The sequence below is a fragment of the Haliotis rufescens genome, unplaced genomic scaffold (assembly GCF_023055435.1).
Source record: "Haliotis rufescens isolate VD_foot unplaced genomic scaffold, xgHalRufe1.0.p SCAF_18, whole genome shotgun sequence".
Taxonomy (NCBI): Eukaryota; Metazoa; Mollusca; class Gastropoda; order Lepetellida; family Haliotidae; genus Haliotis; species Haliotis rufescens.
In genome coordinates this window covers 12,261,636-12,277,420 of record NW_025963868.1, presented here as the reverse complement: position 1 = coordinate 12,277,420, position 15,785 = coordinate 12,261,636, and the positions used below count along the sequence as shown (strand labels likewise).

General features: G+C 42.5%; 1 protein-coding gene across 5 annotated transcripts in view; it reads left to right on the top strand.

The window, feature by feature from the left end:
- The window catches only part of LOC124127857 (cell adhesion molecule 2-like), a 54,144-nt gene that overhangs the window by 1,146 nt on the left and 37,213 nt on the right, over positions 1–15,785 (top strand). For 2 of the 5 annotated variants that reach the window (XM_048398224.1, XM_046491239.2), the window contains exons 2-8: positions 587–970; positions 1,247–1,606; positions 7,998–8,273; positions 8,458–8,526; positions 11,758–11,868; positions 12,072–12,161; positions 13,617–13,706. In XM_048398224.1, coding sequence (XP_048254181.1) covers positions 587–970; positions 1,247–1,606; positions 7,998–8,273; positions 8,458–8,526; positions 11,758–11,868; positions 12,072–12,161; positions 13,617–13,706 — 1,380 coding nt within the window. Of the gene's footprint in view, positions 1–586; positions 971–1,246; positions 1,607–7,997; positions 8,274–8,457; positions 8,527–11,757; positions 11,869–12,071; positions 12,216–13,616; positions 13,707–15,153; positions 15,244–15,785 lie in introns of all 5 variants that reach the window. The other 3 variants (XM_046491236.2, XM_046491237.2, XM_046491238.2) reach the window with 3 other exon arrangements.

The following is a 15,785-nucleotide window of genomic DNA, read 5'->3' as shown; positions in this document are numbered from 1 at the left end:
TATTGGTATAATGAGAGTTTGCTTGGTCTGATATTCACGTTCTGTGACAGTCTAGGATCAATATCATTAGAATACATAGCTCAAATGTTCAAGTGAAGGGTGATCCCGGCTCGTGAAACAGCTAAATCAATTGTCGACAGCACGATCAGCTATATTGGCTTTCGTTCAGCTCTAGAAAAAGCGCAAGGTGTCTATTTTCGCGATGAGCCTATAGTATTATGAACATAGTCGGGACCAAAACGAGTCACCAAACCACGGATAAGTAGACGAATAAGTATAATTTGTGTACAGTTTGAACCTAATTTAGTTGGGAGACAACCAATGTGTAAACAGGGATAAGGCTTTTCGTTCATTGGTTTCGCATCAGGGATGTCATTGATTCGAAAATTTAATAAAGTGTTTAATGTCATGTTTAATAATTATTTAATGTTTATTTAATGTTTTATGTTTAATGTTCATAATGTTAAACATACATATTTAATGTATGTTTAATGTAGTCTTTAATAAATTCGAAAATTTAATAAAGTGTTTAATGTGATTTTAAAGGTGGTGAATGAGAGGTTAAATCATACACTTTTCATTGCAGGTGTTTCTCATGTTTATGGAATAACGCTGACAGCAAGAGATGAGACAGGAATTAAAGGACCCAACCCAGTCACTGTCAAGTGTGAATATGTACTGGCACCGGGAGAAGTACTTTTTTCAATAACAATGAGTAGAAAAAGAACTACCGATCCATCTTATACGGACATTGCAGTTTTTAGACCAGTCAACTCATCACGCTTTGCGGCAAGCGTTTCAACCACTTTTAGAGATCGAACAACACTCATCATGTCTGATGGTTCCACAAGTGTGCGTTTTGATCGTGTAGAATGTGAGGATGAGGCAGCCTACCGCTGTACTGTTAATTATCAAACAGCAGGGAACACGGCTGATACAAAGACAGCTGATATGAACCTTTTGTTGCAAGGTAAGTGAGTTTTAACATTTACATATCGAAACATAACTTATACAGTACAGGACAAATTATTACAGGAGATCCAGGACCTTTCAGTAACAGAATTTACTGGGATCTTCAACATCCTCTATGTCTTCAACATACTTTGGTTGTAAGAAAAAACAAACTACGACAAAGACACAGTCTGCAGAATTTGTTTTTATCTCCAAATGTTAGAATTAGGATGCGGTTGGACCTGTTGGCGTCACGTAGTTCATATTTTCTAAGTGATACAATGTTCCCTTGCAGCACAACCCTTGACACCAACCATAACACTGACTCCTGCCTACGCTGATGGCTACACAAACGGACAGCAGGTTCAATTCCAGTGTCAGGGATCTGTTGGAAAACCTGCAGGAGACTTCTTGTGGTTCAGGTACCGTGGCAACACGCCAGAGGACATAACTAGTCTAGCCAGACTAAACCCTGCCTATTCAAGTCCAGGAACCTGCACCTCTGATCGAATAAGTCAGCTGACACTGAATGTCAGCAGACAAGACAATGGAATGACCATCCGGTGTGCAGCAAACCACACTACGCTCACAAAACCTACAGGGTTCGAAACATGCAACTCTACATGTAGACAAGCTGACAAGATCACAGTTTTCTGTAAGTAAAAAGTTTAGGAAAGGAGAATATGTTTCTCATAATTTAGCAAGTGATGACTGTGAATTTACATATCATAAAGTTTGTTTGTTGGTATGTTTTCAAATCAACCAATTGTTTATCCAGTGTGTTCAGATACGTTTCTTTATGGAAGCTTGGGCTTGTTCGTTTTAATTGTAAAACGAATGAGAGTTCAAACACTCTTCACTGCTTCACCACTTCACCAGAATACATCTTATCATATAATGAATACTGTTATCGATGCCTATCTGATCAACTTTGTATTCATATGAACGATTGGGGAAAAAAAGTTAGTCTAGTGTCTTGCATTGTCAGTAGTCAGTTATTATGTGTGAATTAGTGTTTCCGCTAATGTTTTCAGATACCTTTAGTGACAGCACTCCCGATGTCAGGTCCAACCCTGCAGGGGCACAAACCCACACCGACTCACTCATTCAAACTAATATTTGCAGATCCATTCGGCGACAGCGACCCTGGCGTGTAACAGAAGACTACAATTCCCCGCTTTGGATAAGTCCTGTGGCGATGTTCCGAAATTACGAATGCCATAGCTTGCACGTGCATTTTGCCTTACAACAAATGTGAAAACAATGTTGTTTAAGACATTGCAAATCGACAATGGCTGCGTTTTGATGTACCGTTTGTTGAATATCAGGCCACCAACAATTTCCAATAACATATATCAAATTTAAATACCTGATTTTTTTGGGTAGTCAGGTTCAGTGAACTACATAATACCTGTACGTTTCTTTTTTTGAGGAGTGAATAATGGATACTGTTATGGACTTGGTATTCATATGAAAGATTTTGGAAACAATGAAGTCTTGTGTCTTCCAGTGTCAGTAGTCAGCCATTATGTGTAAATCAGTGTTTCCGCTAATGTTTTCAGATACCTTTAGTGGCAGCGCCCCCGATGTCAGCCCCAACCATGCAAGGGCACACACACGCTGACTCACGCAATCTAATACTTGCAGATCCATTCAGTGACAGCGCCCACAATGTCAGCCCCAACCATGCAAGGGGCACAGACACGCTGACTCACGCAATCTAATATTTACAGATCCATTCAGTTACAGCGGCCCCGATGTCAGCCCCAACCATGCAAGGGACACTCACACACTGACTCACACAATCTAATACTTGCAGATCCATTCAGTGACAGCAACCCTGTTGTCAGCTCCAACCATGCAAGGGGCACTCACACACTGCCTCACGCAATCTAATACTTGCAGATCCATTCAGTGACAGCGACCCTGTTGTCAGCTCCAACCATGCAAGGGGCACTCACACACTGCCTAACGCAATCTAATATTTGCAGATCCATTCAGTGACAGCGACCCTGTTGTCAGCTCCAACCATGCAAGGGCACACACACGCTGACTCACGCAATCTAATATTTGCAGATCCTTTCAGTGACAGCGGCCCCATGTCAGCCCCAACCATGCAAGGGGCACTCACACACTGACTCACGCAATCTAATATTTGCAGATCCATTCAGTGACAGCGGCCCCATGTCAGCCCCAACCATGCAAGGGGCACTCACACACTGACTCACGCAATCTAATATTTGCAGATCAATTCAGTGACAGCGCCCCCATGTCAGCCCCAACCATGCAAGGGGCACACACACGCTGACTCACTCAATCTAATATTTGCAGATCCATTCAGTGACAGCGGCCCCATGTCAGCCCCAACCATGCAAGGGGCACTCACACACTGACTCATGCAATCTAATATTTGAAGATCCATTCAGTGACAGCGCCCCCATGTCAGCCCCAACCATGCAAGGGGCACACACACGCTGACTCACTCAATCTAATATTTCCAGACCCCTTCAGTGACAGCGCCCCCATGTCAGCCCCAACCATGCAAGGGGCACTCACACACTGACTCACGCAATCTAATATTTGCAGATCCATTCAGTGACAGCGACCCTGTTGTCAGCTCCAAACCCTGCAGGTAGCAGACACACACTAACTCACTCACTCATCCTAACATATATGATTCTGTCAGTGAGAATACTTTCAATGGCAGCTCCAACCATCCAGGGGGCACACATTCACGCTGACTCACTCACTTATGCTAACATTTTTTCAGTTACATTCAGTGAGAGTGACCCCGATGTCAGCCCTAACCATGCAAGGGGCACACACACACACACTAACTCACTCACGCAATCTAATATTTGCAGATCCATTCAGTGACAGCGGCCCCGATGTCAGCCCCAACCATGCAAGGGGCAGTCACACGCTGACTCACACAATCTTATATTTGCAAATCCATTCAGTGACAGCGCCCCCAATGTTAGCCCCAACCATGCAAGGGGCACACACACGCTGACTCACACAATCTTATATTTGCAGATCCATTCAGTGACAGCGGCCCCATGTCAGCCCCAACCATACAAGGGGCACAGACACGCTGACTCACGCAATCTAATATTTGCAGATCCATTCAGTGACAGCGGCCCCGATGTCAGCCCCAACCATGCAAGGGGCAGTCACACGCTGACTCACACAATCTTATATTTGCAGATCCATTCAGTGACAGCGGCCCCATGTCAGCCCCAACCATACAAGGAGCACAGACACGCTGACTCACGCAATCTAATATTTGCAGATCCATTCAGTGACAGCGCCCCCAATGTCAGCTCCAACCATGCAAGGGGCACAGACACACTGACTCACGCAATCTAATATTTGCAGATCCATTCAGTGACAGCGCCCCCATGTCAGCCCCAACCATGGAAGGGGCACACACACACACACTGACTCACGCAATCTAATATTTGCAGATCCATTCAGTGACAGCGGCCCCATGTCAGCCCCAACCATGCAAGGGGCACTCACACACTGACTCACGCAATCTAATATTTGCAGATCCATTCAGTGACAGCGCCCCCATGTCAGCCCCAACCATGCAAGGGGCACACACACGCTGACTCACTCAATCTAATATTTGCAGATCCTTTCAGTGACAGCGCCCCCATGTCAGCCCCAACCATGCAAGGGGCACAAACACGCTGACTCACTCAATCTAATATTTGCAGATCCATTCAGTGACAGCGGCCCCATGTCAGCCCCAACCATGCAAGGGGCACTCACACACTGACTCACGCAATCTAATATTTGCAGATCCATTCAGTGACAGCGCCCCCATGTCAGCCCCAACCATGCAAGGGCCACACACACACACACTGACTCACGCAATCTAATATTTGCAGATCCATTCAGTGACAGCGCCCCCATGTCAGCCCCAACCATGCAAGGGGCACTCACACACTGACTCACGCAATCTAATATTTGCAGATCCATTCAGTGACAGCGCCCCCATGTCAGCCCCAACCATGCAAGGGGCACACACACGCTGACTCACTCAATCTAATATTTGCAGATCCTTTCAGTGACAGCGCCCCAATGTCAGCCCCAACCATGCAAGGGGCACACACACGCTGACTCACTCAATCTAATATTTGCAGATCCATTCAGTGACAGCGGCCCCATGTCAGCCCAAACCATGCAAGGGGCACTCACACACTGACTCACGCAATCTAATATTTGCAGATCCATTCAGTGACAGCGGCCCCCATGTCAGCCCCAACCATGCAAGGGGCACACACACGCTGACTAACACAATCTAATATTTCCAGATCCATTCAGTGACAGCGGCCCCAATGTCAGCCCCAACCATGCAAGGGGCACACACACGCTGACTCACGCAATCTAATACTTGCAGATCCATTCAGTGACAGCGACCCTGTTGTCAGCTCCAAACCCTGCAGGTAGCAGACACACACTAACTCACTCACTCATCCTAACATATATGATTCTGTCAGTGAGAATACTTTCAATGGCAGCTCCAACCATCCAGGGGGCACACATTCACGCTGACTCACTCACTTATGCCAACATTTTTTCAGTTACATTCAGTGAGAGTGACCCCGATGTCAGCCCCAACCATATAAGGGGCATAGACACGCTGACTCACTCAATCTTATATTTGCAGATCCATTCAGTGACAGCGCCCCCAAGGTGTCAGCCCCAATCATGCAAGGGGCACACACACACTGACTCACACAATCTAATAATTGCAGATCCATTCATTGACAGCGCCCCCAATGTTAGCCCCAACCATGCAAGGGGCAGTCACACGCTGACATACTCCCGCAATCTAATATTTGCAGATCCATTCAGTGACAGCGGCCCAAATGTCAGCCCCAACCATGCAAGGGGCAGTCACACGCTGACTCACACAATCTTATATTTGCAAATCCATTCAGTGACAGCGCCCCCAATGTTAGCCCCAACCCTGCAGGGGCACACACACGCTGACTCACACAATCTAATATTTGCAGATCCATTCAGTGACAGCGGCCCCGATGTCAGCCCCAACCCTGCAAGGGGCACACACACGCTGACTCACACAATCTAATATTTGCAGATCCATTCAGTGACAGCGGCCCCATGTCAGCCCCAACCATACAAGGGGCACAGACACGCTGACTCACTCAATCTAATATTTGCAGATCCATTCAGTGACAGCGGCCCCATGTCAGCCCCAACCATGCAAGGGGCGCTCACACACGCTTACTCACTCAATCTAATATTTGCAGATCCATTCAGTGACAGCGCCCCCATGTCAGCCCCAACCATGCAAGGGGCACACACACGCTGACTCACTCAATCTAATATTTGCAGATCCATTCAGTGACAGCGGCCCCATGTCAGCCCCAACCATGCAAGGGGCACACACACGCTGACTCACGCAATCTAATACTTGCAGATCCATTCAGTGACAGCGACCCTGTTGTCAGCTCCAAACCCTGCAGGTAGCAGACACACACTAACTCACTCACTCATCCTAACATATATGATTCTGTCAGTGAGAATACTTTCAATGGCAGCTCCAACCATCCAGGGGGCACACATTCACGCTGACTCACTCACTTATGCTAACATTTTTTCAGTTACATTCAGTGAGAGTGACCCCGATGTCAGCCCCAACCATGCAAGGGGCACACACACACACTAACTCACTCACGCAATCTAATATTTGCAGATCCATTCAGTGACAGCGGCCCCGATGTCAGCCCCAACCCTGCAAGGGGCACACACACGCTGACTCACACAATCTAATATTTGCAGATCCATTCAGTGACAGCGGCCCCATGTCAGCCCCAACCATACAAGGGGCACAGACACGCTGACTCACTCAATCTAATATTTGCAGATCCATTCAGTGACAGCGGCCCCATGTCAGCCCCAACCATGCAAGGGGCGCTCACACACTGACTCACGCAATCTAATATTTGCAGATCCATTCAGTGACAGCGGCCCCCATGTCAGCCCCAACCATGCAAGGGGCACACACACGCTGACTCACTCAATCTTATATTTGCAGATCCATTCAGTGACAGCCGCCCCAATGTTAGCCCCAACCATGCAAGGGGCACACACACACACACACACAATCTAATATTTGCAGATCCATTCAGTGACAGCGGCCCCCATGTCAGCCCCAACCATGCAAGGGGCACACACACGCTGACTCACGCAATCTAATACTTGCAGATCCATTCAGTGACAGCGACCCTGTTGTCAGCTCCAACCATGCAAGGGGCACACACACGCTGACTCACGCAATCTAATACTTGCAGATCCATTCAGTGACAGCGACCCTGTTGTCAGCTCCAAACCCTGCAGGTAGCAGACACACACTAACTCACTCACTCATCCTAACATATATGATTCTGTCAGTGAGAATACTTTCAATGGCAGCTCCAACCATCCAGGGGGCACACATTCACGCTGACTCACTCACTTATGCTAACATTTTTTCAGTTACATTCAGTGAGAGTGACCCCGATGTCAGCCCCAACCATGCAAGGGGCACACACACACACTAACTCACTCACGCAATCTAATATTTGCAGATCCATTCAGGGACAGCGGCCCCGATGTCAGCCCCAACCATACAAGGGGCACAGACACGCTGACTCACGCAATCTAATAATTGCAGATCCATTCAGTGACAGCGCCCCCAATGTCAGCTCCAACCATGCAAGGGGCACACACACGCTGACTCACGCAATCTAATATTTGCAGATCCATTCAGTGACAGCGCCCCAATATCAGCCCCAACCATGCAAGGGGCACTCACACACTGACTCACGCAATCTAATACTTGCAGATCCATTCAGTGACAGCGACCCTGTTGTCAGCTCCAAACCCTGCAGGTAGCAGACACACACTAACTCACTCACTCATCCTAACATATATGATTCTGTCAGTGAGAATACTTTCAATGGCAGCTCCAACCATCCAGGGGGCACACATTCACACTGACTCACTCACTTATGCTAACATTTTTTCAGTTACATTCAGTGAGAGTGACCCCGATGTCAGCTCCAACCCTGCAGGAGGTACACACACTGTTGGCGACACCGTCACCCTGAAGTGTAATGCTGATACCAACCCACCAGCAACCTTCTCCTGGCACAAAGAAGGAGACGATAATTCCACCACGCCGGGCGAAGAATGGACACTTTCTAATCTTCAGATAGAAGATTCAGGAACATACACATGTATGGCCACCAATGTCGTCCGTGGTGTGACGTACAATGCATCAAGATCTCTCAACATCAATGTGGGTGAGTACAGACAAGGTTTTGCTCATAGTTGAAGTGTCTACTTTCTAAACAGGCGAGAATGTCCAATCCCCATTGTCTGCTATTAGAATGACGTTAACATCTTTGCAAGATCGTGATCGTCTGTGACTGAATTAATGACTGCATACCACTCAGTTTCTCTTTCTCTACTTTCCATCCTCTGCAGTTGTCAAACCCATCATCCCATCAACCACAATCACGGCGACTTCTCGTGGACCTCCTCCAGGAAATACAGGTATTGTTCAACCCAAAGCAAAGGACACAGCTATGCCTGACAAACCTCCAGTGACGTCATCTTATTGTTCTCCAGTCGGGTTAAATCTCACGAACAGGGATGTTGTCATATCCCATGGATTTTATTATTACAAATCCGTTTATCTCTATCTAGAAATTTATTTTAAAACACAATGTAATATTTTCTTTATTACCTGCGGATCGAATATGCAACCTTCGTATCTGTAGCCCGGTGAGTGTACCACTAAAATACCGTCGGAAATGCCACAACACTGATATTTTGCCGTGAAACGTTAATAAAAAGGAATAGAAAGATGTTTTATGAAAGTACCTCTTTAAAAAGGATCGTCCTAGGTTGGGTTTGAATAAATTAAATTTCCCTCAGTTCTAATTGCAATCTTACCGGAGGAATTTTCATCCAAAGTAGAGGTTTGATGAAGGAAATCAGAAACATACTATAGATTTATGCAAATATGTTTTTGTCCCATAATAATAATTTGAGAACCTAATGGTATATTACTGCCTGTTAATGTGAATGATGCGATGAATTGGTATAATATAATAGTATTTAGTAATGTTTAAGTGTTTATTCACATCAGGGAATATTTGAATAATACTCCTATGATGCATGAAGCATTGCACGTGAAGAGCACAATCGTGGTTCGTGACACAGAGTCGACAGTAGCAAACGTCTTCAAGTATTTTGTGAAGGAGAGAGACAAGGGAGACCCATGCTTAGTGTTGCTAGGCTGTACTTCCGAGCAGGTAAAGCACTTGGAATGTCACACCAACAAATATATGGTATAATAAATTAATCAAAGAAGGTAGGGTCCGTATCTAAAGTTTCAGCAGGTAGAAAAAGAAAACCTGATAGTTTTGATAAAGGAGTTATAAGACGTAGACAAGTTTTACGAGCAGAAGGTGCCTCCGACATGTAAATGAATTCAGTAGGAAATTAGAGAAACGATAATTTTTTCACGAACTATGCTCATCATATCTCTGCATGAGATTGAGTTCAAATAAACCGCACGTGGGGAGGACAGGGGTGTGTTCAGGGAAAAGTATTCTATGATATTCATGCATTCAAATTATCTAAATACCATTCATGACTACAGATGTCTAGGATTCCAAATCATTTACCTTGATGAGACATGGGTCCTTGACATTAAACAACAGTACCACCAACGTGATGATGCCAGCCTCGTCGCCCCTGTCATTATCTCGTTGAATGACACTGCTACCGATCTCGATTCTTCCTCTGACGAATAAGATATTGAGCTGTAATGATACTTGTGTGATGAAGAGAAACTTTGTCAGTCAGTTCTGCCTAAAGGATACCGATTGTTTGGGCGTCACATAGTATTAAAAGTATGATATATTTTTTATATGTATTGTGCTAAATTTATTCTATTTCGTTTTCTACATATCGCACGTTAATATCATATATCAATACATCTGGGAGCAATTTTTGTATTTTAAACTGAAACTATATTGCGTATTCAAAAATCAAATCTCACATTACTCGTTCAATCAGTGAATCAACATTCCAAGTACATTCTGTTATCCCATCATTACGATAACTTACAATTTCCAATGGTCGTAGAACAATTTTCAAGGTCTGCATTCTTTACACTTTCAAAGGTTTACTTAACATTTTCTATCTTTATTTCCCATTCATCCCTAACGTGAGAAATATTTGCATTTTTTTCTTTTGAGAGTCTCCACTATGCATCGACTGTTGTGGTAAAATCTTGGTCAGATGTGTACCTGTCAGGTGACAAGACACCAAGTGTTACTGTCACCTGTAGTTATAGTCTGTTTCATACAACTTGGTACACCACTGGTTTTGTTGGACGTTTATCGTAATTGTAACTGTAAGCATGTATTTGTGGCAAAATTGCATCTGATTTAGCGCTTTGCCAAATTAGATCAATGCTATTTTAATAGGGGACGTTGGTCTCACGTGTACCTATATATGCTCTCTGTCTCATATCATTCATTCACCTGATGAATAATTAAGCATATACTCCGAAACGTTGTGTGCCTAATAAAAAAGAATCAAACATCCATAAATTCTCTTCCTTAAAAAAATTTGTTTTGTGTTTTTTTTGGTCTTTTTTTATTTCCATTGAAACATAAAACTGTTGATAAATGTTGTTTTAAGACTCTGTTTTAGGTTTATAAGTTAGATAATACACTTCTCTCGGATTTTTATGATATTTAAAACCTTTATCCCGCGGATGCGAGTTTTAAACATCATAAAGATCCTTTGACGTGCTCGTGCTTTATCCAACACATAAAGCTCTTCATGCCTCTTTTACAATGTTATGGCATCATTTCTAAGACTTCTTCAATAGCACATCTGTTCATGGCAATTCGATGTGCAGAGTTACTTGGGTTTGCCAGGATCTTCAGGGGTGTTGGATCGAGTCCTACATTCATCCGGACTCTATCCGTGCACCTGGCTTTGACAAAAGTTAAAGACTTCCAACAGTTTCTACCCTCCTCCCATATTAAGCTGGTTCGACTTGAAATAACTATACTACTATAATGAAATAATATGCTCACTAGTACTATTGAGAAGTTATTAATTGCATACATGTTGGGGTAAAGTATTTTGCTTTATTACAAGCAAAGTAGATCCCCTTCACGGTTAAAGTTTTAAATATTTCTGAAAATAATGAATTATTTATCTCACATTTCCAATAACAGGTTTGTCTCAAGAACGCTTATGATTAACGAGTAAACCTTTCGGTACTTATATTTACAAAGAAGTATCAGACAAAAAATATACATTGCTCTGTGTGGATCGAAAATGTTTTGAACTACAATATATCAAGATAATAGCAAAAGATTTTTAGTTTTCATTTGTATTGATTCCGAGCCTACCAATAACTATGTACATAGATTCTAAAAGGTTTTCAAAATATCTGTATATCGAGCTTTGGAATGTAATCTGTTTTATCGGATATATAGATTGGATATTTTCTTGCGTTGGCGTTTAATATTTATATGAGATATGACTTCACATGATAGTAAATGTTTTAGCAGAGTGTCATCTACATCGCACATTAGGGACATTAAGTGGTATAATGTTAGTTTGGAGAGATTAGGCCATTAATACACTAAGTAACATCTGTTAATAATAATTAGTACACGGAGACATATTTATATTGCATTCTGCATTTGATGAGATTAATTGAAACAGAAATCTTAAAACTATTTGTTTCAGACAATACTGTAGTGATAGTTGTGTGTGTCATCATCGGTGTGCTGCTGATCACGGGGGTGTTGACAGGTGTGGTCTTCTACAGGAAAAGGAGAGGCATGAAGACTCTCGAAGGTAGAGTGCAAAGAAATCGTTCAATATTCCCTCTCACACAGTACCCAATATATCCCAAACCTAAAATAAAATCTTTCGATATGGTTTGAAGAGCTCTTAACAAAGAAGACAATGAGGCATTTCATTATAAGTACATGTACCTAGTGTTTCATGTGTTTGGGGGTCGGTGTGTCTGTGTGCCATTAAGAACCGTTATGTTGCAGATGCGCACTATGAGAAGCCTTATACAGCATTGCAACGTGGTACAAGTGTTCAACAGACATATGGAGTCATCAGGAGCGAAACTACACAGGGTAAACCCACTCACTACATGTCAACCAAAGAGTACGGATTTCTCATTGTAAATTGTAAGTTTTTAGAAATGCAGCAGTTCCTCACGGGCCATCACAAAGACAGGATCAGGTTTTCGCAATACCAGCAAACCGCACCATGTAAAGTCCCTGCATAAGAGTCTCGGTATATATAATGTTGCAAGAATATGAACTGCAATAGCACACATCAAAGGACAACTTTGTAAACTTGCATGAAACTTAATAATAATAAATTGTTGTGGGTAGACGGTTTAACCACCCAAGTGTCCACCTTCAGTAGAGAACGATGTGAAAACAGCTGATGAGTATTCCCTGAATTTCTATGAGACACCTTCATTTTAATAAAAGCGACAACATTCAGTTAAACTTATTTGCCATATTTCCTTGTTTTGATTTTGCCAATCCTAACAGGAATTCCGATTCATATGCATGTTGAAACAGATCAGCATGAAGGGGAGAACAATCGGTTCCCTTTGGGATGCCTGCTTCTTGCCTAATGAATTATCCTAAAATGTCACATCGATGTCATCAATGAAGATGTCAAGCATTTCACTTAGTGCCTTCTCAGTAAACTTCAAATGACACTTGCTTTCAATTTGTATAATATTAATAGTCCTGAACCTCTGACGATAGATATATTGATATATACTAGTATATGGTCACTAGTAACCAATGTGACAAATTCCCCATGGATCAAGGAATTAAGTTCTTCATTACGTTTTCCTGTGAGTGGGATAGTGGTGTACAAAGTTGAAAAATCAAATGTTTTAATGTAATTAAACTTAGTTCTTTTCTGAGATTGCAAAAGTTCAAGTAAATCCTTCGACTTATTTTAAGAATACACGTGGCATTAACTCCATATCTCAAAGCCAAATATTTAGGTATGTGTAGGACATGGATAAACTTAAAGAGCTAATGATAACTCCAAACTAGGATGACATTTGAACTTAATGGGCAAGTATGGTAAGGTGAACTAACACACACATGGCGAAATCATTATCTGTTCTACACACCATAGAATTACTCAGTTTAGCTAATGGATGCATTTACAGTAATTTCTTGAGACTTGAGGGGTGAAATTGTCAAACTGCCTCACCGTTGTTTTAGACCATAATTACATTGTATGACTTTGTGACTTGGACATGTGCCTTTCTACTGCTACTGCGCATGCGCAGAAATTGTGCATGGGATCCAGCGGAAATAGCCGAGTGCCAACTTCCTGCATATAATATATTGTATGCATTGTACTTGCCTGTGGGGAATCGACCCTGGGGCCCTTGGGGTGACGAAGCAAAGCTTTAACCACTAGGCCACCAAATCTAACAGCCTTTATACATTCATCCTTCTTCCACTCATATAAAGGATTTTCTTATTGTGGTTAGTAGTTTGAGTTCAACACCCCTTGGTTAACACTCGCTGATTGTATTTACTTTTCAGCACCCGCACAGCCAAGAGGTTTTCCAGTGTATGTTAATGAAAGCTTTGACCACGCTGTAGGAACAACAACAACATCTGCTTCGCTTACAGGTAGGACATACGTCAATAACAACATCGATCCCAATCCAACAACAAACTCAGACGTCTGAACCGTTAAGAAGGATGTATACAAGCAACTAATGGAAACAAACGAACAAAACCATGGTTCAGTGTCTATGCCACTCGGGTCCATTCCGTTCAGTCTCGGTATATATAATGTTGCAAGAGTATAAACTGCAATAGCATACATCAAAGGACAACTTTGTAAACTTGCATGAAACTTAATCATAATAAATTGTGGTGGGTAGACGGTTTAATAACCACCCAAGTGTCCACCTTCAGTAGAGAACGATGTGAAAACAGCTGATGAGTATTCCCTGAATTTCTATGAGACACCTTCATTTTAATAAAAGCGACAACATTCAGTTAAACTTATTTGCCATATTTCCTTGTTTTGATTTTGCCAATCCTAACAGGAATTCCGATTCATATGCATGCAGAAACAGATCAGCATGAAGGGGAGAACAATCGGTTCCCTTTGGGATGCCTGCTTCTTGCCTAATGAATTATCCTAAAATGTCACATCGATGTCATCAATGAAGATGTCAAGCATTTCACTTAGTGCCTTCTCAGTAAACTTCAAATGACACTTGCTTTCAATTTGTATAATATTAATAGTCCTGAACCTCTGACCATAGATATATTGCTATATACTAGTATATGGTCACTAGTAACCAATGTAACAAATTCCCCATGGATTAAGGAATTAAGTTTTTCCTTACGGTTTCCTTTGAGTGGGATAGTGGTGTACAAAGTTGAAAAATGAAATGTTTTAGTGTAATTAAACTTCGTTCTTTTCTGAGATTGCAAAAGTTCAAGTAAATCCTTCGACTTATTTTAAGAATACACGTGGCATTAACTCCATATCTCAAAGCCAAATATTTAGGTATGTGTAGGACATGGATAAACTTAAAGAGCTAATGATATAACTCCAAACTAGGATGACATTTGAACTTAATGGGCAAGTATGGTAAGGTGAACTAACACACACATGGCGAAATCATTATCTGTTCTTCACACCATAGAATTACTCAGTTTAGCTAATGGATGCATTTACAGTAATTTCTTGAGACTTGAGGGGTGAAATTGTCAAACTGCCTCACCGTTGTTTTAGACCATAATTATGACTTTGTGACTTGGACATGTGCCTTTCTACTGCTACTGCGCATGCGCAGAAATTGTGCATGGGATCCAGCGGAAATAGCCGAGTGCCAACTCCCTGCTTATAATATATTGTATGCATTGTACTTGCCTGTGGGGAATCGACCCTGGGGCCCTTGGGGTGATGAAGCAAAGCTTTAACCACTAGGCCACCAAATCTAACAGCCTTTCATACATTCATCCTTCTTCGACTCATATAAATGATTTACTTATTGTGGTTAGTAGTTTGAGTTCAACACCCCTTGGTTAACACTCACAGATTGTATTTACTTTTCAGCACCCGCACAGCCAAGAGGTTTTCCAGTGTATGTTAATAAAAGCTTTGACCACGCTGTAGGAACAAAGACAACATCTTTTTCGCGTACAGGTAGGACATACGTCAATAACAACATCGATCCCAATCCAACAACAAATTCAGACGTCTGAACCGTTAAGAAGGATGTGTACAAGCAACTAATGGAAACAAACGAACAAAACCATGGCTCAGTGTCTATGCCACTCGGGTCCATTCCAATTATACCGACACCTTCACAGTACCTCAGGAAGGGATAGGTTAGGGAAAATGCTCCAATATATTGTAAAGAGCGTAACGTCATACCCGCCACATATAGTTCGGATAACAGTTTGGCCTTTCTTGAAGACAAGTTAATCTTTGGAATAACTTGAACACTGATTTGAAGACAAAAGCTAACAAACAATTTGAATGGTTATGTAAGGCTCACGACTGTCGCCATGTGTTCATGTGTCGTTTGACAGTCCCATGCACGAATCTACTTTTCCAGTATGGATTCCTGCTAGTGAGGCCGAGATATGATTGGATTGAGTCGAGCAAAGTATCTCGATGTGTGGGAGACATAATCAAAGTCCAACAACAGCATTCCACTTAATACTTTCTGTAAATTCGATTCA